The 15,915-nt window shown below is 34.6% G+C and overlaps 1 protein-coding gene and 1 long non-coding RNA gene across 2 annotated transcripts in view; one reads left to right on the top strand and one right to left on the bottom strand.

Moving 5' to 3' along the window:
• Positions 1 to 15,915, bottom strand: part of LOC136990533 (genetic suppressor element 1-like) — a 128,413-nt gene that overhangs the window by 78,988 nt on the left and 33,510 nt on the right. Inside the window, exon 2 of the mRNA XM_067288936.1 lies at positions 6,007 to 6,100. Within this exon, the coding sequence (XP_067145037.1) occupies positions 6,007 to 6,100 (94 nt within the window). The remainder of the gene's footprint in view (positions 1 to 6,006; positions 6,101 to 15,915) is intronic.
• LOC136990490 (uncharacterized) lies at positions 7,526 to 9,187 on the top strand. Its single transcript, XR_010883068.1, has 2 exons — positions 7,526 to 7,685; positions 8,764 to 9,187. It is a non-coding gene; the product is annotated as an uncharacterized lncRNA (long non-coding RNA).

Here is a 15,915-nt window from a genome sequence, read left to right as displayed (position 1 = left end):
GTTTGGTAATGGGATATGGCAATCCCTGTTAAGTATTGTAGATGCCTCGACTCGAACACCCCGGTTTCTGCCCGGTTTAACGGTCCTCTTGCCGGTACTTCTTTAGATGATATATCTTGGCACGTGACCCGCTCCATCATTTCTCATAATCCATCTTCAAAACACGGATATATCCCGATTTTAAGCCAGAGATATATTTGTGTTCTGTACGTAACGTCTTGCGCGTAACAATCTTCCGTTCTTTCGGAGAAAGGTTGCAACGTTCCTCTCTCTCCGGGATATACTTACTCTATATGTCGTTGTATGGAATGGAGTATATCTATATGTAATTATTCACTTGTTACATCGAAGTATTCTGTAGCGTAACATCGCTACGTTAACACAAGTCTACACTTCTCAACACATATAGATATTAAGTCATAAACTTGTCTGCGTAAAAGTTTTGCTAATAAATACACATAATATTCGTTAGACGAGCTACAAAAGAAAACACGCACCCGAAATATTATTCAAAAATGACGACAATTAGCATCCTTTTAAATAACCGTAATATTATGTTCGTACAAGTGTATCAATTCCTCTTTCACTCTCCCCAGAAAATCCCATTATCCTCGTTAATAGGCTCGAAGCACGTCACACGACGTTCGCATCGCGCTCTTTACTATACAGAACAGACGGCATTACCCCCAAAAATATCTTAGGAGTTATCATGCCCTGGCGATATTACCCAATGAGGCATATATCCCCACCGTACACCACCCATTTTGATAATTTGTCACGCTACCGTCACGAATGGAAGTCGTTTGTGGACGGAGTCGAAGGTGAAAAACTCGGGCTAACGTCTCGAATACGAAACTAGTGTGTGAAAAGGTATGGCCCGTAGCCGGCGGCAGTCGAAGATAAAAGTATCCTTAATGATTAAACAAGGTATGGAAAAGGGTGTGGCCGTAACCCATCTCCATTTTCCGCTACCAGCGCCTACCCTTATTTACATTTAGAAGATCGCTCTCCCATCAATTAGGGAGATCGTTTCAATACGGAAGATTAATTATCCTTATTCTTTATCGAACGTCGGACATCGACTACACCTCGACAAACAGAATTTTTTACTTTTTTATACGGTGGAAGATACTAGTCAACGTCGAGAACACGAATACCAAACGATTACTCGCCCGGACCATTGTTTTGCTCACCCCTTCGCGGTCATCAGTTATACTTTCTAATTATAAAACTGGCGCAAAACGGGAAAAACAAATGGACATTTTTTTATCGAAATTATCCTGATGTTTGATTTATCGTCGTTAGAGTATTAAGTGGCACGTCACTCGATACCAGGTAACGATAATTTTCGCCCGAGCCGGGCTCAAGGCCGATGGCTCCTCCATCAAAAGTAAGCGCGAAAATCTAGCAAACGGGGTTAAGAGGTTCTGTCGGGCCACTCGAGAGTCGAGAGAAATCCATAATCCGCTCGAATTTCCCGTGGTGGGGGGCGGGAATCGTGCCAAAAACGTTACTTCGGCTCGTCCGCGACCTTCGACAGAAACCACGTGACGAGCGGAAGGCTTTAAAAATAGCCCGAGGGATAAAGGTGGTAATTAGAGAATTAGAGAAAAGAAAATCCCATTTCGATGCGCCTCGGAAACTGGCAGGAACCGCCGAAAACCCTCTCGAAATCTGTAGATTTCTATAACTCGACAATCCAATTTCGAGTGGGCGTCGAAAGTTTAAAGGGCTAAAGAAAAATATCCGTTTGGATACGCAACTTTTTCTACTCGAAGCACGTTTAGTGTACAACATTGCTCTTAATTTGCCTGAAATCTCTATCCCTTTGTAATTTTACCCGATTAAAAGTACATTAAAACATAGAGCCAAAACTCCTTTTAAATCATTCTCGCTTAACCCCCATTAATATATTCTTTCTGGCTCGATATCAAACAGCGAAACGTACCGTACGTCGTATATAGTGCGCTACCTACTAAGTAAATTTTATTTATATCGATGCAACGGTGTGCCACCGCGCTCCATTTGTCATCATAAACAGAGAAAAAGGTACAGTTTCGCATTTCTACACTCGATGAGGACTTAAATATCCTCTCGCAATTTGTTGAGGACCACAAATAACCGGTTTTGTTCCGACGTCACTTTTGTCGCTACCCGTCCTTGGGTTAGCGACAAGGATCGCTTCGTAGAACTGAACAATCCCAGGAAATTTAATTAGAAACAAAAATTAAGTAGATTCTCACGTCTCCATCCTTCGTTACGTACCGTTCGCAGCATCCGTTAATACGAGGGGGTATCTTAGCCATGCAGACCGCAAAGACCCCCTTTCACGTAATGTGGTTAAGATGCTAAAAATGCTACGTAGACAAAAGGCAAAACGTTTCCTGTTTAATTACTATATTTACGCTATAAGTTGGCAATAGTTTAAATATAACTTATTACATTTCCGGGAGCAATTCGTAGGATCGGTATCCTAAACGAAAAACGTCATTTCCGACTTTAAATGCGGTCCATTTGTCTATCGCCGCTGTCGGTATCCAGAAAATACGCTTAACTCTCGTAAAGTACCCAAAATCCAAGTTAAGGATCCGCAGGATCGACCGGATTTAGACCACTTATCCTTTATCGATCGACCGACCAACTCGTCCGTTTGTCGTTCCGGATAAAGGAGAATTTTCCAGATAAAATTATGTCCCGCTTAATTAAACGGGAGGATTATTCGACCGGCTTTAATTCGAAACGGACAATTTTTTCTTTATTCTTGATACAGAAAGCCGATAGCAACAAATAATTGGCCTGGCGATATTCGTCACGGATGATAGAAAGTTTGTACCTTCAACTCCTCTCCCCAACACGACTTGTATATTAAAATTCTGTAGAATAGTGGGCCGTTGTTACGCGTAAAAATCCGACTCATTACCATCATGCAAAGGTGCACGTAGATAATGGGCCTATTTGTCTGTTTAATGGCGGATTAAGTCGAGAGACTCGATACACAAACCATAACGAAACCATTAAGATCGCCCTCTCGGACTGTCAAGACGCTATTACCTACGTCATATCTCGATATTAGAAACCTACCACTACTATTCGTGATGTCGAGAAAGACGAGACAATATTTATAAGTTGGCATGCGTTTCGTCATTACTCTTTTAAGATAAATGACGAAACAATATTCAAATTTGACAGACTGGCGTGGGAAGAGAGGAGCAGGCGACCAAAGGTCACAATAACGAGGAAAATCGGAGGGTGAAATGAAGAAAGAAACCGGAAGCGTCGCCATCTAGTGACGACTCGCATCACTTCAGGACCGGCGGATAGAAAAATATTCCTTCCGCCCGACTCGGACTCCAATGTTAATTTCGGCGTTGCCGTCCCGAAAGGAAAAGGCCAAAGCGGAAGGTGGTCCGGGGTGACGGGTAATTAGTGGTGACGAACGAGACTGCGCTCGATAATGGGCGGACGAAAGGACCGCTTGATAAATAGGCGGAAGAACGACAGAAATGTAATTCGGGCCGCGAAACAGACGAGCCGTTCCCACGCCTAACGGGGCAAAAGGATATCGGAAGTCCTTCCATGTAGAGATTCGCAAAACACCAGAAATGCTTCCCTTTACAAAAGAATTTCCGTCCATTCCAAGACGCCATTTTATCGCGTCTCACAGAGTCATTTTCGGAAAAAGATTACGTCACGGAATAGGCGGGTTTAATCCCCGACCGCATCAAATACCATCAGAAGTCTATCTTACTAAAATAAGATCCATTGTAAACCGCATATTCGTTTCCGTACTTCCATTTTTTTAGTTTCGATCCGAATTTCGGAATATTCCCTCCCCTCTACTCCGCGTAAATTGGAATGGGTCCAAACTGGCGAACCCGAAGAAAGACGAGCGGAAAGAACCGAACCGACGGGTCGGAAGATCACGCGGGCGCACTCTCCCCCAAAAGTCATCTCTACCCCTCCTAAATTAGGGTCACCTTCTTATATAGGTCGAAAATCAGTTCATTCCTTACGTCATAGGGGACGAAAACAGCGTGGACCTTTCTATTCCGAGTGACGTCACCCGGTTTCCTTTAGAGGATGCGAAAACGGAATGATGTCATACGGTTAATGACGATATTGACGTATCCACTTGAGAACCTCCTCTCGCTACGTAATAATAATAATGAAAATTATGCTAATTATCAAAATATTTTTCATTTAATATATTCATTTACTTTTCCTCCAATTCTAAAAAACAAAAAAAATCTAATTTACAACCTGTTTAAAACCGATAAGGAAATCCTAGATCTTTAATCTTCCTACCTACCAATTAATGAATTGTCAGTATAAATAAAATGGCCCGATTAACATAAATTATGCTAATTATATAGTAAAAACGACCTAATTAGCATAGCTTATGTCATTGTCTCGTATGATAATTAGATACGGAGATTTGTACCGAGACATTCTATTTTCGAATCGATAATATGAATTTTTCAACATTAATTAGAAAGAGGAATCTCAAAGTAACAAATAACACTCTTTATTTACAGTGTTATTTATTTGGAACCGTCTTTATTAAAGCACACTCCCGGAGGGGGATACAAGACATCTTTACCGGCAATTATTATTATTATTTTTTTAATTTTAAATCTTTGTTTCTCGACAGAAAACGATAAAAAAAGGGTCCTTTTTTGAAATAAACACTTAGTTAAGTCTTACAATATTAAATTTAATTGTATATTTTTTCTGTTGCAAATCCCTAACCTAGTCATGTTTTTATACGAATGAATTATGCTGAATTTTCTCCTTTGATCGCTTAAAGTTAGGCTAAAACACACACACACACAAAAGGGACAACTCTACCCCTTTAAATTAAAAAGGAATTTTCGGGGGGGTGAAAGATGGCGCGTTTGAAAAATTCGAGGAGTGCGGGCAGCGGAAAGGATTAAAATGCACCGATTCGACGTGTTAAATAAGACACAAATATTAAAATTATTTAATGTAAAAATTTGGGGGTGGGTTCCGAAATAGTTCTTGAAAACCGATAGTTACAACATTATGCTATGACCTGGAAAAAGATTAATTTCATTCAGAGCGAGTAACCTTTTTTTTCTTTAATTTTCGACCTTCCTCGATATGCAAATTACATAATGACTTTATTAACAGAAAATTTGAAACAGGATTTAAATGGTGGAAAAAAAAATTTCTTATTTCCCACGGCGGGAACAAATTACTTTATATGTCGTCAGAGGGAGCTGCCTGGAAAATTCGGATATTTAACGAATACTGTATTTGTTTAGTATAGGAAAATACCTAGCAATTTGTCGTTTTAATTAATAACCAAGTAGTTGTGAAGCGAGGCCGTGCACACGGGAAGGGTTTTGGCGGTTAACCCCTCCCATCTGGGTAGAAAAAAATTAATAACGTACTTTTTAAACCCCACCCTTTTAAAAATCCAGCGCACGGCTGCTGTGAAGCGACACTTAAATGGACCGTCAGTGAGATAGAAACCTTCGTAACGCGAACTTCCTCTTTGTTACTGTAAAATGGAGTAAATACTTTCACTAGTTACGCGATAATTCAACTTTAAAATCGTATAAAAAAGGACACCTGCGTAAAAAGGAACCCGTGCAAAGCGGAAAGGTCTTGGCGGAACTGACTGATAAAGCAGAAAACTCTTTAATTTCTAAGCGCCTTCTTTATAGTTTAAGTAACATCGCACAATAATTAAATTAACATAAATGGGAAAAAAAATTTGATTGATGTGTGACGTCATACAAAACCTCAATTACGTAATAACAGTTACGACTCTACTTAAATTTTTAAAAAAAATCAAAGAATTTCGCGCAATCGGTAACGTCATTCCTCATCGAATACTTTTAAAAAGATTTGTTGCTGCTTCTGTTTTCATCGAAAAAAGAAAGCGCGGGGCTCGTGCCAGGAAAAATAAGCCCATTGTCAAATACTAATGTTTGAAACTTGTAACGGAAAGGATTTAGTCCAAAGAAAAACTAAACTTACCTTTAATATCGGGATTGTCGGTCTTCTCTTGACAATGATTAATCGACGGAGCGTGGGAAAGCTCTAACTCGATACAACTATTATTCCTGGATACCTAAAAGAATTAAAGGGGGAAAAATTAAGTTCCTCTACCTTATCAATCGCTTTATTTGCTCAAGTAACGAGGTTACCATAAAATGGATTAAACTCGAAGGTTATCGACAAAACCGAAGGTCAAAATTCTTCCGAAAACACATCTATTCCCTTTATTTACTCTCTTATTTTAACTGTAATCAACTAATACAACACAATACAATAATGCGGTTACGTTACGACACAGAAGTCAAAATCGATATAACAGATGTACAGTAGGATTTAGCTCTATAAAAAAGGGGGTTTCGCACGGCATCCTCACGGTTGTGATATTATCTCAGAATACGTGAAAGATTAGGATCTTTGGTATTAATTTTTGTAGCACCATTAGCAAATTTTACATTATAAATGACGTTCCCTCTTCGTCTCTAGTATAAAGAATTTTTCTGTTAACGAGAATTATAACTATTGCACGAGCCTTTCACAAAATGTATACAAAAGATTTTAAAAAAAAATAAGTGAAACGAAGACAGAAAAGAAAATACGTTATGCGTTCTTAATTCAAAAGTACTCGCGTGGCACTCGAACGATTGTGCCAATTTTTCAGAGGGACGGGTGAGGTCGAAGACTTCGTTACTCGGTCACGGGGTGACAGAGGATCGAAACACGCACGTGAGCAGTGGCGTTGTAAGACGGGCGTTAAGCATCTCGACACCGTGTCACAGAAAAATGCCAACACAACCGGATCGCACGTCCTCGACGTCGCCACATCATCCCGGGGAGGAGAATTTTAACGACAGATATACGACGTCCGTTCTCTTTCGTCTCCGTCGTTAGCTTCCCCTACAGACTACTAGTGGAGGAAAGAAGAAACACGTGACGACTCACTTCTTTACGAGTTTTATGCGTGACGACAATTACCGGTTAAAAATTTAAGTTATACAAGCGTAAGTAGGAAAAAGAAAAAACAGAATCTCGGAAGGAAACGTGATAAAACGGTTCAGCGTCATTTCTAAACGTAAAATATCGAAGACAAGTCTGTATTTTTTGAACGATGTGGGAAAATTCGTAACACGTCGACTATAATAAAATTACTTTGACAAATACGTTTCGATCAAAGCTAATTTTTTCCGACGTCTAAACACGTGGAATTTTTCGTTCCGCCAACGACCGATAGATGGCGGGACAGGTCCGTGAAATTCGAAATTCGTTTTTCACACTAACTTTCTATTTATAGAACTTCCGTCGCGGATACCCTCCACAGAGAAGCGTTTAACCTCCGGATTTCGCACCTGCTTTGCACACCTGCGCTTCGCAAACTTCGTTACACTAGGAACTGGTGGCGCAATGTGACATAAGCGTCTGTGGAGACAAATTTTAGACCTTTCGCGCACCCTCGGCGAGAATCTAACTGCGCAAATTTCTTGACTAGCAAAGTTTTCAAACGATATTGACAAAACGGTTAGACATCAAAGCATGCAATAATGGATACAGCAGCGAGCGTGTCTGTAGTGGGGTGCGTAAACCCGTATTTTCGAGACTAACTCGACTGTATTCGGAATTTGCGATCGGCGTGCTGTGTACGGCCGATATTATCTGATGTACAGGTATGACGCACGCTTTTTCGCTACTCGCGCTGTCGCCGTCGCGCGAGTTTCTGGAACGGCCGCGTGTTTTCCTAGTAATAAAACGCGAAAAATACGTCAAAATTTTCGGCAGTTAATTCTAAGAAGCGAATTTTGCTGCTAATTTATTGACGTGCTAAACGCGTCGAGTGACGTCACGTGAGAGTGAAAAGTTTGTTTCCTATTTGGTAAAAATCGGCGTCTACGAGGAACAACAAACACGACCCCGAAACGCCGGATTAAAAATAGAACGGCTTCCGACGGCCGTTTAATCGAGTTTTTCGACACAACTTCTTTTGTGGGCACAGACCAATGGGCGACGATACCGGATGCGACGCGCGCGCCCACCGGAGTCACCCGAACCGACGAATGGAACCTTCCTCACGGTCGCGGTTGTCCCGTGACGTAGAGATAATTACGTCACTATTTATTATAACAATGCCGGGCCTGACAAAACTTGCACGCCATTTTTTTAAAGCCACTCCGGGTTTTAAATTTATGCAAAGTTACTTTTTCCTCTCTTCTTTTTATCCGGGGGAGGAGCAAAGTTCGGTTCGACTTTGTTGTCGTTTTCGAACGAAAGTGAAAACGTGCGATGTTTAAGCATCCCCTGTCGACCTTGGGTCGCGTCCAAGAAAGGCAACCCTTGTCGTAACAACGTGCGTGGACGCGTAACGCCCGTCTCCGGTCACCTCTGACCTTTCTAAAACCCAGATCGGCACGAAATGGCGCGTTTAACCCTTTCGGATAACGGAAAAATAAAAAAGTTATAAAGTGGCGTGGCGCGCGCAAAAAGTGGATCTGCACGCTTCTTTCCTGATCGATTTGGATGCGCACCGTCAATCGATTAACATAATCGATTAAGATGCGTAAATTTGGCATCTCGACTCGTTCGGGTAAACGGACCAAATCGGGAAAAGTCCATTCAAAAGGACGAGAAATCGTCGATCATTCGTTATTCGCGTAAGCAAAAGAGGGAAGGAGGAAGGGGAAACGACAAAACCGAGCAGCCACAAGTGTCGCAACACGTGTTTATAAATGTTATCTATACAATCGTTAGGAGCTACGTTCCGTTTCTGCCCAAGGGAAGTAGAAGTAGAGGGGTGAGAAAAACACGATCGGGAAGTGGTGTGCTGGACGACGGCCATCTAAGGAGGAAGAACCGAGTATCGACGGGCCTCCCAAGGGGAACTGACGAAAAAAAGAAAAAAAACCAACCGGGACAACGAGTCGACTCGAGTTAAAGGGGCCTCGTTTATTGCTCAACATTCTTCTTCTAGCGTAGGTTATTTTTACTAAATATGGTGAAGAACGTCGAGGATCGAACGATTTACGAAGACAATACGTAGTTCAGTTTCCTGTTATGCACGAGTGTAAGAGCACCAAAGATCTACAAACTCACTTGATAGTTTACAAACGTCCAAAGTTTGATGATATAAATATGGTGCCTTGTCCGATTTAAATCGAATAAATACTATAAATTATATTTTTCTTTTTTTTGCCACAGGAAGTTATTTTTGAATACTGACAAGAATCTCAAAGTTAATCCGATAAGCCTATAAAAACACTGAATTTATATAGGCAGCTTATCAATATTTATAACAGATATTTTATATTTAACTCTTATCATTAATAATGCAAAAAATATGAAAACAAAGAGAAACGAAGTTCTTTTTCAGACAAAATGCTTAACAAATCTTTCGCTTAATTATAAAAATCGTCCTAAAAATGTAAAATGCATTACATATTGGATATAAACTGTATACACATATAAAGGAACACTATATAATTATTATATATACAATTGTCTCCATTTATGTATAATATGAAGAAGAAAACAGAAGTTTCCATATAAACAAAATAACTCAATAAATTAATATACTATATCAAAGTTTTTCCATTCAAATCATCCCTATAATATAAATGGATTATATAATATTTTATTCTCTAATAATAATAAATGTTTTCTGATATTCATTAATAAACGGATACAAACAGTGGTCAATAAAAATAAATAAATATAAAATTTACCAGACTCATTTAAAATTCAAGTTAATTTAGCAAATTAAAATTTGAAGCAAAGAATTAATAAATATTGAAGTGCATTGAAAATGTACTATTAACTGATAACTAATGTATTATATTGTATTATAAGAAATGATTAAACCTAAAGAAAATGATTAATATGATATTGGATCTATAGAGGTTGGGATGAGCAACAAACTTACTTATTTTTGTTTAAATAAAATATAATTAAAATTTAAAATATAAAACTAAATTTAATAACAAAAATATTACAATAAAAATGTCTGTTACTGAATGACACTTGACTTGTTAAGAATAAAAACTTAACTTTATTATCTTTAAAACTTTTAGGAGTTTGCAGAGGAATCTGGAATATTACTATTTTGTTGCACGAAATGCCAAAAATTACAACCGCTATTATAATGATTACATTATTAAAGCACAAAAAATTATAACAGTATAAAATTATTTTTCATAGACAAAAAAATTACAGAAACAACATGAAAAATTATTTCAAAGTTTAATAAATAAAACAAACATCCAACATTTTCTGACCGGTACAAATAAATAAATCGGTCAGATTTTAATATATATTTTTGGAATGTATCGGATATTCCAAATTTTTCTACTACATTCAAATGTCTAGTGTTTTCCAATTCTTTTGCTATAATATATTAAAAATTATTACCGTAAGAGTTCCATATTATTTTCAAACAAAATGGCTTTAATGGAAATATATGGAAAGCATTTTGGAAAACAGTTGTGTAAATCATTCAAATACTAAATTTCTTTGTTTCTATATCATATTTCAGTTTTAACAAACACAGAATGAAACAAAGACACGCACAAATTATTGATGGTAAAATTTAGTGAACAAATATCAAGAGCAAACATAAGTATTATTAACTACAAACTAGTAAAAAAAAAACAATAATTTGATTGATTACAATTAAAAAAAATAATAATAATTATAAAACTAATTGCTAATGAACAACAACTAATCATATATACATTATTTAGTTTTATACAACATTTCAAATGCTACAAAACACTGTCCTACTAATTATATGAATTTTCCACTTCTTCCTGTCTGATGTTTAAATAATTCTTTTAGAAGAACAATCCAATTTATCTAAATTTTATCATTTCAATTTATTCCAGACATTAATCTAAATTTTAACATACACAATTTTTATAATACAAGACTTCAACTACACAATGAAATTGTCATCACCTTATGAAATATATTTACTACTTTCTGACTAAATTAGAATTTGTAAATATATCCCTATAAAATAATGTTCCATATTTATGATATAAATTAAAAACAAAAATTCTATCATTCTTTAAAACAAAACACATCATTTTTAGATAAGAATCATTAAATACTTATCAATTCCAGTAGCCATAATGCCATATACAATCATATTATAAGAAAGTTAAGTCATATATTCATGTAACTATAAATACTCTATTGATGAGTAAGCGTGTGACAGTATTGAAAGCAGATGTAAAATGACTTCATTTAAATTAGTTGACATTTTTATTTTAGAACTTTATTACCAGTTCAAACTGCAATATTCTTTGTCTCTGTACACACAAAAATAAGATGGCTGTTGATGTTGATAGCAATAAAAATATAAACATGATAAATGTATTACTGTAATTTCCATTTTGTAAGATTTTTAAGTTTATAATAAAACTTATGATATATGAATTGATATAAGCTTATGCTAGTAAAATATACCAAATTTAGACATATAATAGAAAATCTGTAGTTTTAAATACTTCAGAATCTGTCATTCGCATATATTTGCATATGTGGAGTGTTTAAAAATTACCGGAAACTGGTTATTATTCATAAACATAGTGCTATATTTATAATTAATTGATGCGTGCGAAAACATGTCGAGACTTGTTTTATCAGATATCTGTATCTGGCCCCAGAAGACTTGTTTTATTCCCAAATTTAAAAAAAAAGGCATTCTGGTAGTCAATACATCGAGTAAAACATTTTGTAGTGCACAGTGCTAAAATCAAAGAGCATCGATTTCTACCGGAAGGGTTTAGAAAGGTGACAACACTGTGTGGGAAAGTGTTTTAAATTTAATGAAACCTATGTTAAAAAATAAAGCACTAAATTCAATTTGCAGTCTTTTTATTTACATTTTCCAGGAACTTTTTGAATGCCTCTCATATATTCTGTCATTCATATCTGCAAGCCATATAGGTACTTATACTTTTTCTTCTTTTAGTCTAATAACTAAAATCCCACACTTTTAAGATAAATTTTTATTTTCTATAAAAAGTTATCAAACCATTAAAAAGATTACAATATGCAATTTTATAATACAATACCCTCACATAAGACTGTAGATATAACAAACAGAAACTATATTAACCTTTTTTTACACTTCATTAAATTTATAAAAGAAAATTGCTTTACTTTGCAACTTTTTTTTTATATTATTATTGTCAGTGTGAAGGTCAGAGTCCTGTACTTTTATATTTATTTCTTTTAAAGAAGAGAATAATCAATCAAGTAGTTTCAACCTTTTAATAAATAGAATTGGCTTAAGCACAAAAATAGATCAGTCGAGGATGAGGATACTAAAACAAATATATAATTTTATAAGTTGCATGACAAGATTAAAAATGAAGAACAGGAAATATTGATCATTTAGAGGAAGCTTTTTCAAAAAATAACTTAAAATTTATAAAGTTTTATCTATTTATAACAATTTCAAAAAATGCTTAGTAATTTATTGATCAAATTAATTTATTATTTATCCATCAATTGTTTTAGTATTCTGAAATGTTTACTATAAACTTTGAAAATAATTAAGAGTTTAGCAAAACAGGATACTAAGAATTTAACTATGCAAATTTGTAAGCAGAAATATTTGAATGTTATAAAATAGAATATTAACTAGAATATTTTAAATTTAAATGTATGTAAATAGATAAGTTCTTTAGCAAGATAACAATGTTAACAAAAAAGCTCAAAACACTTCTGAAAAAGAATGTTTGTACAAATCTCATTTAGAAATACACATTTTCTTTATAATAAATTAATAAAAAAAAAAATCTGAAACTAACAATTTAAACAAAAGAAAAATAGGTCTACATTTTCTAATAATCCAGCTATATGAAATTCTTAATGATAAGAATGAACAGGATACACAATACAATCATATTTTAAAGTATTTTGTCATTAAATGATATTTATATTTAATAGCAAATCATAGAAATAGTGATTTTTAAATCTAAAAAAAAGGTTGAAAAACACTAAACATAATATCTATAATAAAATTTTTATGATATAAAAACAGAAAAAACTGTTTATGCTTTTCTTAAACAGAGAACAAGCAACATATTATATTTTAATTAAAGATTGATATCATTTTATCATGTATTTATAGTTCATTTTGTAGTTCAAAACTTCAAAAACTGTCCATTATTATAAGATTATGAAGAAAAACAATTACATTTCTCTTTTTTTGTGTATATTATTTTGGCTTCATTACAAAAAAATATGTATTCAGAATGCAAATTCAAATTGAGCATAAAAATTAAAAGCAAACAGAATACAGTTTTCATTTTTTTTTCCTTTTTAAACGAACATAAAGATATAAAAAATTTTTAAATCTTTAATTCTTGTTTTAGATAAACAGAATATAAAATAAGGTTTAAAAGTATTTCTCTTTCCTTTATAGATAAAAAAAATTAATTTGACAAAATTATTTTTGTTACTGGTAGTTTGTTTTTAATAAAATGGATCTTGTCTTGAAAAATTTGTTATTCAAATTGTAATTTTTATTAGTAAAAAAATTTTAAAATGTTTAAATAAATTTCATAATTTAGGTGTTCTTTTAAAAATTATGCATTTTTCTGTTTAGAAATAAAAAAAAATTCTACATAATCCTTTTAGAATGTATTTTAAATTTCATAAATGGAAATTAACAATAATTTATTTTAAGTTGTAAACATTTTCTAAAATACATAACCTCTCCTTTTTAAATTTATTCAGTCTTCTAAATAAATCTCTTGGGAATGTTCATATTGAAATTATCTTGTATTCATTAGAGCAGGGATCGCCAAACTTTTTTGATCATCTACCCACTACAACTTTTCAGAACCTCATATCGACCCCCATCAAAAAGTTTGTATTACAGGCAAAAAAAAACCTCTTACTATTTTAATATACTTTTTTTTTTATTTTACATTTTTTTACATTTATTGTATATATGTTAATAATAACTTTTGTAAGTGACAATCAGTAAGATGGATGAGCTTGACGATCCTTAGCAAGATTAGCAATATTTGGTTCAAAATTTGCACGTTTAGGTCTTTTCCACATTCAACTTATTTCTCTGATTAAAATGAAATTATCATGGCTGAAACCAACTTCGACCATATACGAACTCGGAAATGCCAGCAAAAAAGAATTTTCCATATCACAACGTTTTGGGGTATTTTTATGTTATATTTATACAGAAATTGCTCAAATTTAAATTTTTAAAAAGCGATTTTGCTTCAAGGTCAGCTAATAATTCAATAAGTTCATCTTGCAAGTTGATGTCGGTGTTTTCAATTTGAACAGAAAAAGGTACCATAATCCATTCTGGGATATCAATATTTTCTAAATCTGCAAAATGCTGTACTATTAAATTCATTGAAACAATATTCAAAAACATATTATTATGTATAGTTATATTTGTGATTTTTAGTTTCAATTTTTCCATCAACCCCCAGGGGTCTTTATTGACCACTTTGGTGACCCCTGCTTTAGAGTGAGCATTGAAAAATCATAGTTTCACACAAATCAGTGTTACAATTTCTCCAAGTATAAATATTTAAGAGACTTATATATACATAGGAAATATATAAAAGATTTGATAACAAGAAAGCATCATGTTATGATTATTTAAATCAATAGTTAAACCAAAACATTGAGTGAGATTAGTATAAATACACCCAAAAACCCAACAACGACTTTATGCACCAAGATAGAATTGTCTGATTACTGCAAAACTCGGCATACAACTATGCCTTAGACAAGTATGTAAATGATTACAATTGTGGCTGAATTTTATGTCAGGTAATGCCACCAGAATGCCTTAAAACTGCTACCCCAGTATCCTATATAAAGGCTTGCATTGGGCTTATTGTGTCTACAATTTTCAGTGCACCTGTTGTTCAGAAGTCTTCAAATGTCAGGCATGCCTGATAATATTTGAAAACTTCTGAACAACAGGTACACTGAAAATTGACACAGACATTATTATACATGGCTGACTGAGTTTAGCAAAGGCTTAGTTTGCTTGCTTAGTCTAAGAGCCATCCTGTATAATGGTCATCCCCAATAGTTGTGAGGACATTGACAACACAATGATACATTCAAGAAATGCCACCCCTTTCTGAGTTGCCTTTCATGGCAGGGCTACAAGCAACCATTTTCCAGAAAGATAATGTCCAACTGCAAACAGCTAGGGTTTCCCAAAAATGTCTCTATCACATTGCCACACTTGGCCTATCGTCTTCAAATTTGTTGCCCATCAAGCTTTTGTGGACTAAATATGATGCCAGCTTCAGCTATTTACAAGTGTAAAGTTATACAGTAGAGCATTGATTATCCGACTCAATTGGGAACTGGGGTTGGTCAGATAACTGAAAAAACGGATAACCGAAAAGTATGAAAAAATACATTATTAGTATAGTATATTAGTATATCACTATTAACCTACTTCGTGTTGATTTTTCATCGATGTTAAGCCTAACGAAAAAAAATTTTTTTTTTTAAATAATAATCGTCACTCTTGTATCGTTAAAAATTATTTCTTTATTTTGCACAAAATAAATACAAAAATAAAGCAAAAATAGAAAATTAAGCCTGGTTTAAATACTGGCCTCCCTTTCGTGATCGAGCCAGTGTTGCCAGGTAAAGCACGCAAAAATTTAACAAAAATAATATTAAAGTAGCCAAGATGTAGACAAATATTGTAGCACCACATCACTAGCAGACATTTGAATTTGCCGACTAGAACGCGATTGGTTAACCGATGTGACGGTTGATCGGGGTTCGGATAATTGATGCTCTACTGTATTTACATGTCTTTTTCTTTTTAATCATGTCAGCAACAACAATCAACTTGCCATTCCAGTTATTTGGTAAACTCCCTCTGAA

The sequence above is a fragment of the Centruroides vittatus genome, unplaced genomic scaffold, assembly GCF_030686945.1.
Source record: "Centruroides vittatus isolate TY-2023 unplaced genomic scaffold, ASM3068694v2 scaffold_944, whole genome shotgun sequence".
Taxonomy (NCBI): domain Eukaryota; kingdom Metazoa; phylum Arthropoda; class Arachnida; order Scorpiones; family Buthidae; genus Centruroides; species Centruroides vittatus.
Note: the sequence above shows the minus strand (reverse complement) of the source record. Positions and strands in the feature narration are given on the sequence as shown.